Raw genomic sequence first — 19,173 nt, forward strand, 5'->3', positions numbered from 1 at the left:
TACAAATAATTCAATGCACCCTAATAACACTCAAGAAACGTAGCGAAATGTATATATTTTTTTAAACACATACGCGATCATAATTAAAATGTAACTTTGTTTGAAAATCACTATTAATATTTTATTATAACTTAATTATAATATCTACCGGTTTCGTAGCTAACCGCTTCTTTACCATGACTGATTAATACTAAAACACTATCTACTTTACAATATTAAAACTAAAAATAAAACAATTGTTAATATTGTTTAGTAGATAGTGTTTTAGTATTAATCAGTCTTGATAAAGAAGCGGTTAGCTTCGAAACCGGTAACATTAAAATTAAGTTATAATACAATATTTATAGTGATTTAACAAGAAAGTTACATTTTAATTATAAAATGGAAAATCACAAAAGTTAGTGCTTCAAATAAAAATTATACATCCGAGATTGTTTGAACAAAAATATGTTTTGCTAACTAATAAGTTTCACGACATACTCACATGTTGTACTTAAATTTAAAATCAATAAAATAATGCTTAAAATATTTATTATATACCATGAGATACTTTAAAAATGTTTTCATGGACTAATCCATCGAAGTAGCTTAATCATTTTATTTCACCTTATATTATTTTTTTATTTATTGGCAATAAATAATAATAATAATATAAGGTAAAATAAAATGACTAAGCTACTTCGATGGATTAGTCCATGAAAACATTTTTAAAGTATATTTCACCTTATAATACAAATACAATGCCGCTATCTCGAAGACGCTCATAGGATAATTTGTCTGTTAACTTAATACGTGTTTACACGTATCAATTACGCGCGTTAGTCGACACAATGAGTAACAGGTAAACAAATATCAATCATTAGAGCTGTTTTGTTCCGTATCGTCTCTCATTGTCTTGTATTCGCTGAATGATGGTAACATTATACTGTTCTTCCGAGGCACTTACGGTAGAGAAAGGATTGGAGTTACAAGTGTGGCTTGTGTACCTTTCAACCTGTAGCTTGGAAAAGCTTGTTTCGACCCTATTGTCAACACGTATCAATACGTGTGGGCTTTTAGCGCTATTTGGTATTTATCACATTTTTCTATTATCTATGACCCATTGTGATGGAACAATGCTCTCTCATATTAATCCGTAAATCTTCTTTTGAGTTGACACCTTATTGACACATATAAAGCCTTTTTCTTTGTAATATATACAAATACTCATATCTTGACAATGTGTAGATATTAGGTTACCGGAAATTGTTTTGTTTTTCTAAGATTTTTGATCAGATTTGCCGTAGAATATATCGTTCACTCCTTTCAACAACGTCATATATAAAAAAAACTTTATTTTTCAGGAGATCGTTTTTAAAGTTTACAAATGTAATAAAATGTATTAAAAATAAATATCAAGTCACTTATTGAACTTACTGTGCAGCAGATCTTTTTAAAGTAATACCTGAAGGTTTTTTCTCCATTTGAAACATATTAAGTATATTTAAAAACATAATTAAACAATACCTTTTCTTCAAAATGCAAAAACAACACTTTGTGCCCTGTAGCGGGTAAATATTAAGTTAAAAATATGCCGCTTTTGCTGGGATATAGTACATTTTCTGGGCATTCCGAAAACATGCACAGCTGAAAATTGACGATTTTTGATATATGACGTTGTTGAAAGGAGTGAGCGATATGATACACACGTACGAACTTGTACAATGTTATATGGAATTAGCCTCATGTGAAATCAATTGTTTAAAAAAATCTCCTCTTTATCCATTGTATTACGTATTATATATATTATAAACATGCGTGTAAGATTAATTATAATCGTAATAAATATTTTTTTAAATTCTGGAGTTGTCGAATGTGCGACAAATCGATGTATGATAGTATTTTAAATTACTTTAAAAGACATATAGTTGGAAATGAAAAGAGTAAAATACTAGATGGGAATATAGAGCTGTGCTTAATGCGCGACAAAATCAAAATGTGTGACAGAATTAAATATGATTATTTTAGGAATATAGTTGAAAAGATCGAGAATTGAATACTATAAGGGAATGTAAAGCTGTGAATAATGCCTGAAAGTATGACAAAATTAGAAATGATACTAGAAGCGAATAATGTACGACTTAGTTTTGATAATAAAAAGATAAATAAAGGTTATTCAAGGTGATTTGGACATGTAGAGCAAATGAATGAAGAAAAAAAAATTTTTTGGTCATTATGGTTATCTCAAAATGTTTTTCTTTCAAACCATTTTCTTTCGGTATACATTATTAGTACTTATTTTTGTTTTATTTAGTTTGTATAGATATAAATAAAATATGTCGTCCAAAAAAGAGACTTAGCTCATGTACTTAAAGAGAAACATACACTCATTGTTTATTGTTTATATTTATGAATGATATAATAGTTTTTTCTTATAAATAATGTTTTTTTCTTACATTATAACCCAAATAATAAATTCTGGGTAGTACATTTTTGTTGTTTTACATGGTTTGTTCATTGGTTTGTTTATTTTCATTTGATATTAATATTATTTGTTTTTTTGTTTGTTTTCAGATTCTTCTATCTGTATCACTTTTCCTTCTACGGCTACCACTACCGGTTCAACGGACAATACAGTAGTTTGGCTCTTGTCACCTCTTGGCTTTTCATTCAGGTACGTTTTCCATTCTCATATTTCATTTGATATGTTTTTAAATAAACTTATCTGTTTTTATTTTAATACATTTATACTTCTTTGTTCTATGTGATCTATGTACATTTTTATTAACCCAACTTGAATTTTGACAGATAATATATATAATAGATACGGTAAAATATCACCATAATATCGACATAAATATTTTTTAGAAGTAGTTAGCTTTTCAGTTTATTTTTTTGCATTATTATAGTGTAAAAAAATCACTTTACACATTACTGCTCAGCATAGAAGAATATGTTTATAAAGGCGGGAAAATTGATATTATAAAAATACCATCACCTTTGTAGGAAATCTGTAGGATCATCTGTAGTTTTCGAAACTAGTCGGTGAAATGAAATAAAACTCAATAAGTGGTCTAATACAAGTGTTTTCGCCTCCGTAGTCTAATGGTCAGTACGCTCGGCTACCGTTCTAAAGGTCCCAGGTTCGATTCCCAGGGGGGGTCAAGTGATTTTTTTCAATCTAATATTTGCTCAATATTACCATGGACTGTGGTACCTGAAGTGGAGGGCTGATCACCTTTCTTTCATGTAAGCAACGATGAAGTTAACACTGCATCAGTGTGATGTAGTTTCCTATGCACCATTTATGTGTGGATAAGGGTTTGAAAATGTGTTTAATTTTTAATAATCGACTGATAGTGTCACTTTAGTTGTATTTATATTTGTAGAGATACTTTATTGCATTTATTGCAAGGAATTTCGTACAATTGTTTCTACTATTCTATCCATTACCACCCTCTTCCTTTCTGCCTTCCGCCCGATGTGATGGACTGGCCTTTGACCCGATTCTCACTCGGATCATTTATATCCACAGCCCCTTGTATAAACAGACAATCCCTCCGATTCGCCTCACTTCGGTATTAATGAATGCATTTATTACATTAATCCCAACACAGATTTATCTGAGCCATCCGATTTCTGATTTAAAACAAGCCCCAAAGCGACATTATGGAATTATACACTCCAAATACGCGTAGAGTCAAACGAGCTTCTTTGCTGCAAAATATTGGGATTTTTTAAATCATTTTAATTTATTTTCTACATATTTCTACTTTAACAATCTTAAAATTAATAACGCAGTTCTTTCCAATAAAGAAACTAAGCTCTTGTGACTTGAGAGGGACTTACACTTAATATACATGTTGTGAATAAAAGTTAAGTTCATTTATCACCCCCTCCGTAGTGTAATGGTCAGCACGCTCGGCTACCGTTCTGGAGGTCCCGGGTTCGATTCCCAAGGGGGGTAAAATAAATATAAGTAAATTTTTCACGGTAATATTTATTCAATATTACCATGGACTGGTACCTGAAGCGGAGGGCTGATCACCTTTCCTTCATGTGTAAAAAACGATCATGATAACACTGCGTTTATAAGACACAGTGCCCTATGCACCATTGGGGTCCGGATAAGGGTTTTAATAATAATAATAATAATATCACACTCTGTCGAAAGAGAGAACCTCATTTACAACATTTTGAGTGTGTTTTAATACTTGTTCACAAATCTGAATTATTTTTGACATCTCAACATAGACCGACTTCCATGTTATTCTTCATCTTATTTTATTTATTGTTTCGGCATTTACGAGTTCTTTGTGGTAAGACATGTTGACATTATTAAATAAAACACTTGTTTTTTTACCACTTGAGTTTATTTTATGACGACTAGTTTCAGAAGCTAAGCTTCCATCTTAAGGTCTTAATATAAACTAAAACAAAATAAATAATAATTACTGTTCTATAAATAAGGAGAGGGGTAAGTTAGAGGGAGGTGGGGTTAGTCAAGGGGGTGGAGTTTGAAATACAGGAAAAATAGAAAGCAAAGGTGAAGAATTTTGAAACAATATATTATTTATTAAATTATTATTAGAATTAACGTTTTTTGGATTCCTAAATTTTCTAAATAATTCATAATTGGCCTTTGTGTGGTACTAGGTGTAATAAATTTAGCGAGTGGAATGAGTTATTTTTATCTATCATGTGATTTATAAATTCCGAAAAATATGAGGATGGAAGTTTAGTTTCCGAAACTAGTCATAAAATAAACTCAAATGCTAAAAAACAAGTGTTTTCTTAAATAATTCTTCATCTTTATTGAGATTTCAATAAATAATGTATAATCTCATTTTTCTGATGAGATTTACTTAGTTTATTATTTCACTGAAAGTACTTAAAAATGACGCGTATGGCAAGGCTAACACGGTGCCGAAAGTTTCGCGTAATACGTTTCACGTCCGAAAAGCGTTTCGAGATTCCTCGAAGTGGGCATAAAAGTGACGCGCAAACTTTCGGACCTCTGTAATAAAGTTAGTTCCCGTGAAATATTCCTGTGTCTTTTTTGAGATATCGCCCCTCGCCGGATTATGATGCCCCGAAATCTTATTACTCGCTCGGCGGTCCATTTGTTCCACAACTCTTCCACATGTCACCCGTAATGTGGCCGTTCCGATTCCCCTCACGCCCCGGGAAGATATTTCAATAGAATTTTATAAAGCCCTTTGCAATTTATTCTTGTTTTCCGTGTCTTAGAAGTCATTAAGGTGGATGATCGAAAATAAACCATTCTTTTGTTTATTTTAAATTGCTTACTTATTTATTTTAAATATGTATTTTTTGTATTCTTTTATTACAGCTACAGTGACGTGTGGTCTGTACATATCGTCTGTACATATCCTTTAAAAATGTCTTAAATAAAAAAAAAGATTTTTCAGGAGAACGTTTTTAATGTTAAAAAATATAATAAAATGTATTAAAAATAAATATCAAGCCACTTATTGAACTTTTTAAGTAAAACCTGAATTCTTTTTTCTCCATTTGAAAAATAAATAGTATATTTAAAAAAATATTAAACAATACCTTTTCTTCAAAATGCGAAAAACAACACTTTCTGCCCTGTAGCGGGTAAATATTAAGTTAAAAATATGCCTCTTTTGCTGGGATATATGTAGTACATTATCTGGGCATTCCGAAAACATGCACAACTGAAAATTGACAATTTCTGATTTATGACGTTCTTGAAAGGAGTGAGCCATATAGTTATGTATATTATTAGTTCGATATCTGTGTCTGATAAGAAATAGAAATACACCCCTTTTCTACGATACACAGAAACTTGATCTAACAGAAGGTTGCTTATAGCGAAACTATGACGTCTTACCGTTCCTTGAGTCTGTCCGTTTACCATGCTGTTTCTAATTAATTAGAAGCTCCTTTTTAGTGCAGAATGTTTAAAGGAAAATCAAGGATTCTTCTTCGCTTCGGGCCTTTTCCCGCACCACGTGAATTCTGTATGAAATTGACGTAACGTTAGTGGAAGGAATTTCCGCTGCCGCCAAACGAATTCTCCGTTACCTTATATAATATAATACAATATTAAGTTATTCTAGATTTAAGCTACATAAAGCTGTTTAAAATGCATGAATAACAGTTAAACTAGGTGATTTGGCAGTCACTTTATGGTAATATTATGCGGAATGCATCGTAACACGTGTCACAATAGATTTTAAGAAATAGTGGTATTTACCAAGTGAAATTTAAATTTAAAATATTTTAGTTCATCATTATCATTTTTACTGTTAGTTTTCTACAATTATTTGTAGTTTTATTAATCAAAAGTATACTTTAACATATGGTTCTTTACATGTTTTTTAATAAGATCGAATATTAATTTTTTTTTATTTAACATTTTAAAGTATTAAAGTATAGCTCTGAGATTAACTATTTTGTCGGTTTTCATAGTTGTATTAAGATAAAAATTCACATAAAAAAACTTTGTATTAAAAAAAGACATATTTTAAAAATATTACCAATTTACTCGAAAATATTTCGCAGTAAAAATATTCTATTAATCGTGATTGTAAAATGTTTTAAATTTTAAAATTTTAGTAATGATCTCATTAATTAATTCAGCAATCCCTGCGTGATAATACCTTATTAATTTTACTTGATAAATACCATTTTTAATTTATGTTTTACTTGATAAATACCACTATTTCTTAAAATCTATTGTAATACGCTTTTCAATGCATTCCGCATCAGACTGTGAAGTATTGAAATATGGTGTTTAAAAATTATTCGGAATGCACCGAAACACGTGTCACGATTTTAAGAAATAGTGGTATTTTCTATTTAAAATTTAATTTAAAAAAATTCATAGTGATATTTAGATTATGTACGTATATTTACTTTGGGCAAGGAACGATTGTAAAGCCATCGCCTTATTAAACTTTTCTCTTACGGTAGGTTCTGAATCTTGACTTTTCCTTCGTTTTCTTCCCGCATTTTCCCGCCGACACATCTGAGCCATGAGAAATGCTTCTCGGCTGCTTTTTGCGTTATTTATGTTTCATTTCGAGCTTTGTCTAGCACCGGAGCTTTCCACAAAACACCGAAGTTTTAACAAATACTCTAAACAAACATTCAACTAGTGAGAAAGGTACATTTATTATGTGCATACTTTTTAAATAAGTAATGAAATATTTTTATTTTATTTTTTTATTGATTAATTAAATAATACAGTTAATGTCACAACTTAAGATGATATATCAATTTTTATAATACGAAAGTAGATGGAAAAAGGGAGTATTCCAAGGCTTACGACCTTTTTTTTTTAATTACCTCTGAAATCTAGCTACGGCTTATGCAACATCGCTTATCATGACCGTACTCAGACTTCAACTTTTTTCAAGTTTCATAGCCTATGCCCACTCGTGAGTGGATTTACTCTTTATGTTTTAAGTTACTATAATTTCATGTAATTCATTAATGAAAATTCTAGGCAAAAACACTCGCTAGGCTTACGACATGGCATTTGGCTGGCTTATATACACTAGTGCAACGTTCACCATTTTACCGCACTCATGCCTTTGACGAGATAGCGTGTATTTGCATAAAATGTTTCAATCAAGAATTACATGAAATTAAAGTTACATTTTTCATAAAGAGTAAACCCACTCACAAGTAGGAATAGGCTATAAAACTAATAAAGTTACAGCCTAAGTAAGAGCATGATAAGCGGTGTTGCATAAGCCGTAGTTAGACTCAGAGTCACTCGGACGTCGGGTAGTTCAAAAAAATATTCCGCCCATTGTTGAACGTATGTATTGCATTAATAAAAAATATTAATACATGGACTGTCGTTAGATTTTCGTATGTCAGCTGTAGTTTTGACGTGGAATTTTATCCGACGGTGACTACAATTAAGAATTTGTCGAGTACATATCACTCACTCCTTCCAATAACGTCATATATCAAAAATCGTCAATTTTCAGTTGTGCATGTTTTCGGAATGCCCAGAAAATGTACTAAATCCCAGAAAAAGCGGCATATTTTTAACGTAATATTTATCCGCTACAGGGCAGAAAGTGTTGTTTTTGTATTTTGAAGAAAAGGTATTGTTTAATTATTTTTTGAATATACTAAATATTTTTCAAACGGAGAAAAAACATTCAGGTTTTACCTAAAAAGATCTGTTGCACAGTTAAAGGTTCAATAAGTGTCTTGAAACTTATTTTTAATACATTTTATTATATTTTTAACCTTTAAAAACGATCTCCTGAAAATCAAGTTTTTTTGTATATGACGGTGTTGAAAGGAGTGAGCGATATCAATTACAGATGAAATATCTATCTTTTACAGTAAATAATTATTAATAAATTATATATTTAAATGATCCCTGATTTTATTGCACTTTACCAGACTTAATTAGATGATTCCTTCCTTAGCCTTGAAATATTTTTTAAATAGGACTGTTTCATAAATGTTTCGACAGTTTATAAATAATTGGCCTTCTCTATGCTTTTTTGATAATATGAAATTCTAACAATGACGCTTCATTTCCCGCGTCGAAAGCTGCCACAGAAATTGAAATTTACAGTCTTAAGTGTTTCTTCCCCCGATATCCTCCTTCACTACTATTCCCAACATGTTCCCTGTTTCCTTATTCCTTCATCGTAGCATACGTACTTCGGCAAAGTGTTTTCTCTCTCAATATTTCACAAATTAAGTATTTAAAATAAATATATTAATGGAGGGGAGTCAAAAAATCTATGAATGAGCGTAAAGATTTTAAAATACTTTTTCTACTGTAACTTAAAAAAAATTAATACTGTATTTCCTAGTTGTATTAAAATTACCTTTGTTCATTCACTAATTTTTGACACAGTCAATATATTTGTAGAAGAATGCTTCATGAAAGATAATATACCAATAAAAATATCTATCAATATTATTTTTTCACAGCAACATTTTACAAGAGTATTTCTTATTTTTTATTTAAGTTTTACTTAGCGAGTCCCTTTAGAAAAATCTAGTGTGATACGGGATTACTGTGATCTATAGGAAGATTTTTTGTATTTTTTTAAACATAAACACCCTATCCTCACAAATTATTAATAAAAGTCATGGGTTAATAAACTGAACAGTGAAAACGAAATTTTTTTGTTAATAGTTATCTAGGTTATATATGTTAATAGTACTTTAGATATTCTTTTGAATACAAATAGCTTATGTTAATAGTATAGTATAATAACCTTTGTTAATAGTATAGTATAATAAATAACCTACGTTGATAGTAATTTTTGTAATCTTTGTTAAAAGTAATCCACGTTTATAGTACTTTAGATATTTTTTTCAGTATAAACAGTCCTTAAACTGTGGGAACAAGTCAGGCGAGTTAACCCTTCGCTTCCGATACGGTGCCTATTTTTCACGACGACACTTGCACAGTTCGCAGCCATGGACGCCTCTCGGCCGCTATGTTTTTAATTTGCAAGCCGCGGTTTCAGTATGCAAATGGCGTGTTTGCCGGTTATTATTATCCGTACGGAATCGTGGTCCATTTTTCACTCGCCGCCAGCCGACGTTCCGCCACCCTTACTCCTGTTTTCCAACCCTTTCGGAAGCTCGACACTGCGTCTTGCGAGAAACGAAAAATTTAAAAATTTCAAGGTCCTTTTTTAGGCTTTTATACTGAAGGACACGTCGTTACTTTTATGCATTGCATTTAAAATTATATTTTTAAGCCACAATATTTTGAAAAGCTTAAATTTTTTAAAAACAAATTTATGAGGCGAATGTAGTGTAATGCTGAGATCTCATAGTTTTTTTGGCACCTGCCATTTGGCTAGCTTAAGTGATCACTTTATTCGCTTGTGTAACGCTTACCATTCTACCATTGAACATCCGTGTTGCATTATTTTTTTGAACTTGTAAATATGCAATGGTCTTGTATCCCTTTCACGTGTGGGTAGTAATTCAATCCATTTGAATAGGGTGAATAATCCAGTGACTGATGTATTTATTAATAAATTGTTTCCTTTTTCGGTTTTCACGTGTAAAATGATATTTATATAGAACCGCGTAGGTAAGAGTCAAAAGGTTTTTAAATCCCGTGTGAAACCTTTAACGAAATATTATGTTCATTGATCAGGGAATCGCCCGTTCATTGAATTCGACCTCCCGAATCCGACAGAATCAAATAGCAATTACACCCCCACATGGGTATTACGACTCTGATTTCCGTCGCGGCGGCGAGAGGGTTAGGGGTCGTCTAGCAATATATCGTCCCGTTCCCACCCCCATCCACAACGTACCGGGTGATAACGTGCCATAATGAATTGGGTGTTCAACCCGGAAAAGGAGCAATGCGCCCGTGTAAATACTTATAATTAATTAAAATTACCGCCTTATTCGTGGCCTACATTCGTTTTTAATATCGTTTAAGTAAAGAATTGCACTCAGTCTCAACATTATCCAATGTAATCCACGTTACAATGTTACTTGGTAAATACGGCGAATTATGTTGCATGCATCGAAACATATCGTTTACTCCTTTCAACAACGTCATATACCAAAAATCGTAAATTTTCAGTTGTGCATGTTTTTCGGAATGCCCAGAAAATGTACTACATTCCAGCAAAGCGGCATATTTTTTACTTAATAATTACCCGTTGCAGGGCAGAAAGTTTTGTTTTTGCATTTCGAAGAAAAGGTATTGTTCGATAATTTTTTAAATATAATATACTAAATATTTTTCAAATGGGGAAAAAACATTCAGGTTGTACCTAAAAAGATCTGTTGCACAGTAAAAAAGTAAAAAGTAAAATAAGTGGCTAAAATAAGTTTTTTGCTAGCAATTTTAAATATCCATATTAGGACCAATATTTGAGAATGACGCGCTCACTCTCTGTACAATAGTGAGAATTGTATCAGCGTGATCACCGAATTACACATCATTATAGAATATTTAAAAAAATCTCGACATTTTTAATGACTCTGAAGTATTATTTTTCGCAAGCGTAATTTTAAATATCCATAATAGGACCAATATTTGAGATTGACGCGCCCACTCTCTGTAAAGTAGTGAGAATTGTAACAATTGTTTCATTGGACATCTGGACGCAGATAGCAGCTGCTGAAACTATTACACGGCGGCGGTTTCCATACCCTTTCCGCAATATCTTGGCAACTTTCCCCCGTAAAGTTGCCTCGTCCGACTCTCTTTTATCCTTATTCTAGTAGACTTAAACTCTCTGACTTTTACAACAGAGCTTTAGAATAAAATGTTGGGTACATTTGAAACTTTGCGGTAAATTTGCTAGTGCCCTTCTTTGTGACTTTTATTTTTAGTGAATACTTTTTTCCTCGGTAAATATTTTTCTCCGCCTCCGTACTGTAATGGTCAGCACCCTCGGCTACCGTACTGGAGGTCCCGGGTTCGATTCCCAGGGAGGGCCAAAAAAATATAAGTGATTTTTTCACTCTTATATTTATTCAATATTACCCTGGACTGGTACCTGAAGCGGAGGGCTGATCACCTTTCCTTCATGATCATGATAACACTCCGTTTATATGATGCAGTGCCCTATGCACCATTGGGGTGCGGATAAGGGTTTAAATGAATGAATAATTTTTGTAATTTTCACTCATATAACTTGTGTAATAAATCACTTTATGCACGAGGCGCCGTGGCGTAGTGTGGCAGACGCCCGACTGCGAAACTGGCGTCGCGGGTTCGATTCCCGCCAATTGCAAATTGAATTCAAGAAAGATTTATTGTCAATTGGTCTGGGTGTTTGTGATGTATTTTCCTGTAGACAAGCCTCTTAATATAAAGGCTTTGCGGTTATTCCTTGAAAAAAGTGATATACTCGCTATAAAAATTAAATGTACTACTACTACTCAAATTAGCAAAACAACAAGTACATGTTTTTATCAGCTAATGCAAATTAAAAGCATTCGCAAGAATCTGCCAGTTGATGCTGCCCGTCAATTAATAAATGCGTTTGTAATATCGAGAGTAGATTATTGTAACGGTATATACACGGGTCTACCAAACAATAAAATGACTCGACTGCAATCAGTGTTAAACGCAGCAGCGAGACTAATTTTTGGAATTTCTAAATTCAGTCACATCACCCCACTACTTCACAAACTCCACTGGTTACGCTTTCCCGAAAGGGTTGAGTATAAACTCTGCCTACTCATGTATAAATCAATACACAATATGGCTCCAGAGTATCTTAAGGAGCTGTGTATTCCAGATGAATTGGTTGATAGACGTCTCACGCTTCGATCGGCTACAACATCTGCAATGGGCAAAGTTATCTTACCAGCTCGCAACCAACGCACTAAATTTGGCGAGCGTGCCTTTGCTGTTGCAGGACCGACGGCGTGGAATGCTCTTCCACCAATGGTTAGAAATAGTGAGAGTGAGATGATATTTAGAAAGAGACTAAAGACACATTTGTTTGCTAAATCATTTCCACCATAATATTTTCCCCAATTCATTCACCGTGAAGCGCCCTTGAGGTATTTTTTTACGAAAATGGCGCTATATAAGTTATCCAATTTTATTATTATTATTATTACTACTGGGACCTCAGTATGATTTGCCCGGTTATTTGGTTTATAGATGCATTTATAAAAATGGATTCAAAATTTGCCATGCATTTGGTACGATTATCCCATAAGTCTGGAACTAATTTAAAATATTATTTTTATTTATTATTTTATTTAATTTATTCGGGAATCGTGCAGCTTACATATAAAAAAGATATAATAAACAATAGTTACATTAACAATAATAAACATTACATTACATTAACAAAAAATAGTTACGTTAAAAAAAAGCCAATTAAACAATTCCACAATTATGTTATAAAACTATTAAAAAACATTCAGAGATTTAAAAAAAAGGTATGATATAAAATAATAGATTTAGCAGGAAGGAGAAGGAAAGGAGAGGAATTGATGAGGGTATTATTTGGCGGTAAAAAAAAACATTATTTTTTAAAAACACTCGTTGTAAACCATTTGATGAGTTTTATTTTTATTATACACGACAAGTTTCGAAAACTTACATATTTTTGCTCGTTAGTTTTATTTTTCACGTGAAGATGAAAACATCTGTATGTTTTCGAAACCAGTCGTGTATAATAAAAATAAAACTCATGAAGTAATTTATAACAAGTGTTTATTTTTTTTTAATAATCAACATGTCATTCCACAAAGTTAATGCCGAATCAATAAGTAATGTAAAAAACATTTTATGTTTTTTTTTTATTTGTTCTAGTTTTTGTTTGTGTTGAGATGGTTTGGACATGTGGAACGTATGAGTGAAGAAAGAACGGTTAAACAAATTTACGAGGCGAATGTAGTTAGAAAAAGAAGCAGAGGAAGACCAAGGAAAACTTGGCACAATCAAGTATGTCAAATACTTGAAAGTCGTAATAATCGTCGGGCATGTATGAGGAGATGCATGAATGTGGCAGAGGCGAAGAATGTTTGCAAAGACAAAGTGGTGTGGCGTTCGATTCTCTCTACCTACCCCTGCGTGAAGCAGCGTGATGGTTAGCTAGTTAGTTAGTTAAAACTTAGTAGACCCTTAACCCTTCACTGCATGACTTTTTTTTTGCATGACTGCATTGACAGTTCGTAGTGAAGTTGTTATTTTGGCGTTCATAGCGCGTCTTTTGGCTAAATTATGAACTATATACGTGAGTTATGAATTTATCCAATCAGTAACAACAAAGAATGGTCGGTTATATTTTTTTATACATTTATACACTATGCAGTAAAGGGTGAAATCAGTGTTTAGTTTTAAATAACAATAATAAATAATAAAACCCTTATCCGCACCTCAATGGTGCATAGGGCACTGTGTCATATAAACGCAGTGTTATCTTGATCGTTCACACATGAAGGAAGGGTGATCAGCCCTCGGCTTCAGGTACCAGTCCATGGTAATATTGAATAAATATTACAGTGAAAAAATCACTTATATTTATTTCCCCCCCCTTGGGAATCGAACCCGGGACCTCCAGAACGGTAGCCGAGTGCGCTGACCATTACACTAGGTGTTTAGTTTTAGTATTAAAAAATGTTTACTTCTCTGGCTTTTTTCTGGCTCTTGTTTTTAATATTATTTTCCTATATTGTCGAGTTTTTAAAGAAATATTGTATGCAAGCCCCGTCAGAGTGTCGCCGGAGGGGGTGAGTTGCGGGAGGCGGGGGTCGCGTACAGGGGCGAACGGGGGATGGAAATATGATTTTTAATGAGTTGACGCGGCCGAATTACATAAAATTTATTTTATGCCGGGAAAATTCGAGGCCCTTTTAATGTTTTCATTACTTTCAGTATTTCATCACGTAAACATACAAAAAGGTGATGTTATTTACTTAAGAAAACACTATTTTAAATTTCCATTTTGATGTATTGTAATGAAAATCAACTGTAGTATACTTCTTATTTGCCTTCATAGTGTAATGATCAGCTCAATCGACTACCGTACTGGAGGTCCCAGGTTCATTTCCTAGCTAGGGAGGGATCAAATAAATATAAGTGATTTATCATTGTAATATTTATTATAATAAATATAGGTGATTTTTTTACTCAAATATTGATTCAATATTACTCTGGACTTGTACCTGAAGTGGAGGGCTGATAGTCTTTCTTTCATGTGTTAACGATCAAGATAACACTGCGTTTATATTATGCAGTGCCCTATGCACCATAGGGTTGCGGGTAAGGGTTTGATATTTATTATATATAACCTTGGACTGGTCCCTGAAGCGCAGGGCTGATCGCCTTTCTTTCATACGTTAAAGATCAAGATAAAACTGCTTTTATGTAATGGAGTGCCCTATGCACCATCGGGTGCAGATAAGGGTTTGGATAAGAGGATTGAAGATACTTCTTACATGAAGAACAAGAATTGAAATGTTTTAAATATTGAAGTTAAAATTATCGTTTTGACTGTCTGTTGCCTTTTATATGCTGACGATGTTGTGTTGCTTGCCGATAGCAGAGAAGACCTGCAGGAGCTGGTGACAAAGGCGTACCATGTGTGTAAGTAACGCAATTTGCTGATGAATGTGCAGCAAATCCAAAGTCATGGGGTTTGAAAGAGATGAATGTAGATCTGGATGTAAAATTGTAGTAAACGAGGAAATTCCGAAACGGGTAGATAATTTCGTATATTTGGGAAGTATATTTTCTTAATAAAGAAAATTGAGTGAATGCTGGGAGCAGAGTGAAGGGTGCACTGAAACAATTTATAGCAAAAGAAAACCTATCAGCGAAAGCTGAATTGGCAGTGCACAAGACCTGGTACCAAACCTTATGTATGGAATTGAATGGTAAAACGAATTTATGAAGCTAACATAGTTGAGAGAGGAAGACGGAAAAAAACGTTGTATGATCAGGTATGTCAAATATGTGAAAACGGTCAGGTCAGGAGTCGATGTAATCGACGAGTATATATGAGAAAATGTATGAATGTGGAAGAGGCCAAGAATGTTTGCAAAGACATAATAGTGTGGCGTTCTATTCTCTCTGCCTACCTCTGCAGTAAGCGGCGTGATGGTTATTTAGTTAGTTAGGATTTTTACAAAATTTAAGTTAAACTTATAATAAAATATCAAAAGTAAGTCACTGGTCAAATAAAATAAAAGTGGGAAAATGTGTATTTGTTGTTTAATTTTATGGAGTATAATTATTTTAGATTTAATTTTTTTACTGTTTCTTATCGGAAGGTATGAGGCATGTAAACACTAGACGCAAATGGCATACTATATGTAACACAAATATTCAAGTAGTTTCCGAATAGCTAATCGAGATAACATAACCAATACACTTCTATGTAGTTCCTTAAGGGTTCTCTTCTCAATCTACAGGGTGATAAAACCCTTATACTGTTAGTTGAAGAACATCCCAATTTGCCATGAAACGTATTTTTCTTTTAAAGCAATTTTAAACAATAAATCATTTTATAGGTTTCTCATTTTGAGATGAACCGTCTATCGTTTTTTTTATAAAAATTGAGTTTAATATGAAAAATTTATATAAAACAGGGTCTGAGTATTTCAGGGCTTACTACAGACCTGGCATTTGAGTTCCAAAAATTTGAGTAGTGTGGTTGTCAATCGTGGGTAGAATTGGTTAATGTTACACGTGTAAAGTGATCACTTCACCCTTAGGCTTACCATAGACGGTTGTAAGACTTTAATTGCTCAGACTTCCATATTCTTCTTCATCTTTGTTGAGATGTCAAAAAAGGAAAAAAAAATAATTCCTTAATGGAGATAATGCAGATTTGTGAACAAGCATTTGAACACACTCAAAATATTGTAAAAAATGTGTTTTTTATGTAAAAATTTTATAGATGGTTCAATTGTATTTTTTTGATTTAAAATATAATTTTTTGTGCTTTAAATAATCATACTTCAATTCCCTTCTATTTCTGTGAGCCTAAACGGCTCATTATTAGAAATAGGAATCAAAGTGTAGTAGAGTGGGTTCGAACCGAGATATTTTGACTCAAGAGTCTGCGACACTAACCATGGGACCACAACCCGACACCGTTTTTATTGATTTATTTGTAAATTGAACAGGAGTCGAGAAACAATAAGGAGCTATTTCGGGCGCTCTAAAATAGGAAAACATTCTCACGAGTGATAGTCAACGTTGAGAGGATTCGACGCGATACGTTAAGAGAAAGAAAAAATATATCGATATCTATTATACGTTGAGAATATGTGTCTGCTGAGAATTTTAGGCGTGCGGTGGTTTGACTTTGTGAGGAATGAAGAGATAAGGCGTAGGACGCAGCAAATCTTGGCCATGTACTCCGCATGCCTCCCGAGAGCCGCCATCAAGCTTGCCTCTTTTACTAGGCATCAGGTTCGCGCCGCCCAGGGCGACCACTGCTGACAATTCGTCGGCAGTTCTCGTCAGAACTTTGGGACGCGGATCTGACATGGGAGGATGCAAGGGAGCTGGCAGCCGACAGAAAAGCCTGGAGACAGTTTATGGACTCCATATTCTCCACCTAGGGAGCGGATATGGTTGAAAAATTAATTGTTGAGTTGTCAAAAATGTTAACGTTTAAATATTACCGCGAAAGAATTTGACTAAAGTCCTTTTTGATCCCCCCGTATAAATATAATATGTTTAGATTCCGTAATGCAGGTGAAGCAGTATAACCTCGAGAAATTCCCGTATATCCGCCGTTGCTAGATCAATCGGAGCAGCGGGCGCAAGCAGTAGCAGTCTGTCAACTTCTCCGACCGAGTTCACTATGCAAATTGGATTCCCTCCTTGCGGATAGCGGTTAATTCCCAAATCCCGCCGAGATGCATCCCGATTCGCCGCAGCCAATTTGTGTGTTTGCGTCATGTAACCCACACTTGCTTGCACTGAAGGCAAACACGTCCCGGCTCACTCAACTATTGCCAACCTGCGTATGTACTAAGCTCCGCCACTCTAGTTTACTTAATCTGAATTTAAGAAGATGCAACGTATCTCGACGAAGTCAAATCATATCAATACGGAAACATTTCAACACTAAATTCTGATATTATGATACAAACTCATTGACTATGGGTGCAAGGATGGATGGATTTTTCTAATTAAAATGATCAATTTCGTATTATTTTTAATTTGCCATTTTATGCTTCACGTACGATGTTTGAAAATGATGGGAAATCTATCGAAACATGTGTTACAATAGAATTTAATAAATAGTGGTAGTTACCAAGCTAAATTTCAATTCAAAATGAAAAGGTATTACCACAAAGTATTTTTTTCTCTCTCTATGTTTTACTTAGTAAATATCACTTTTTCTTCAAATCTACTGTGACACGTATGTCGATGTATTTTGTATCAATTTTTAACACTGTATGTGAAGCTTCGTCTAAATTTTATTGTTTTGTCCTTGGAACATTGAAGGATTAAGGGGGGGTTGGGGCTATTTCTTATTTTAATTTAATTTTATTATTTAACGTCCCAAGAACACAACTCTAAAATTGCGTTTTAGCTTCACATTTGGTGTTTGAAAATGATTCGGAATGCGTCGAAATACGTATCACAAGAGATTTGAAGAAATAGTGATATTAACCGAGTAAAACTTAAATTAAAAATGGATAGTAATTACCACAAACTGACTATCGAATCAAGTAACTAAAAATATAATGTTCATATTATTATTTTGTCAAAGTCTGGGCATTTACGTGTCTTGCGACCGTCTCAGACTGGTTCAAGTGATCGCTTTATACACGTGTAACAATTAAATACTTGTTCACAACTCTTTATGGTCCAAATGGACACACTCAAAATGTTGTAAAAATATTGCTCTCCATATATTTTTTGATAGGTCCATGTACCTTTTCCTCAGCCGCACATTCAGCGAATCGATCAATTATCAAATACAGTCGATCATCCGTTTTCCAATAAAGCTGTATACAGGCATTAAAAATAACGATGTTGTCTGATTTCTGTATCATCCAAGGCGAGGGCTGTCCTCGAGTTGGCACACTTTTTTCGCCTCGGCACAAGTTTTAATTAAGAAACTTGTCCCCGGCGCGCTCCAGCATCCCCGCTAAATTATCTTATATTTAAGTTGACGAGGCAACTTTGACATCTCCGAAGACTGCCGGCTTTGGCCACGCAAACTTCCGCGTCTGTGAACTTTTTTCACGCCCACCGTACTTTTTACGCTTGCAACGTGTTTATATTTTTATTTGGGCTGATTTCCTTTTTATTACTAGATTCCGGATCATTGATTCGGCTGTGCGCCGTACAAGTAAGCATTTCATTCGTCCCAGGCACACGAATAAGGAGGTAGCACTCCTGAATGGTGAAAAATACATATCGCTCACTCCTTTCAGCAACGTCATATATCAAAAAACTTGATTTTTCAGGAGATCGTTTTTAAAGTTTAAGGATATAATTAAATTTATGAAAAATAAATATCAAGCCACTTACAGAACTTTTTACTGTGCAACAGATTTTTTTAAGTTAAACCTGAAGGTTTATTCTCCATTTGAAAAATATAAAGTATATCTAAAAAAAATAAAAAATAAAATAAATCCTTTTCCTCAAATTACAAAAACAACACTTTTTGTCCTGTAGCGGGTAAATATTAAGTTAAAAATATGCCACTTTTACTGGGATGTAGTATATTTTCTGGGCAT

At 33.5% G+C, this 19,173-nt stretch overlaps 1 protein-coding gene across 1 annotated transcript in view; it reads left to right on the forward strand.

Annotated features, from left to right (window-relative positions):
- LOC148306999 (uncharacterized) overlaps positions 1-19,173 on the forward strand; it is a gene marked incomplete at its 5' end in the record, with an annotated part of 171,539 nt that overhangs the window by 148,831 nt on the left and 3,535 nt on the right. Inside the window, one exon of the mRNA XM_088264066.1 lies at positions 2,554-2,653. Coding sequence (XP_088120192.1) covers positions 2,554-2,653 — 100 coding nt within the window. The remainder of the gene's footprint in view (positions 1-2,553; positions 2,654-19,173) is intronic.

The sequence above is a fragment of the Brachycentrus maculatus genome, unplaced genomic scaffold (genome assembly GCF_059751285.1).
Source record: "Brachycentrus maculatus isolate JH-2025_06_01 unplaced genomic scaffold, ASM5975128v1 h1tg000213l, whole genome shotgun sequence".
Taxonomy (NCBI): Eukaryota; Metazoa; Arthropoda; class Insecta; order Trichoptera; family Brachycentridae; genus Brachycentrus; species Brachycentrus maculatus.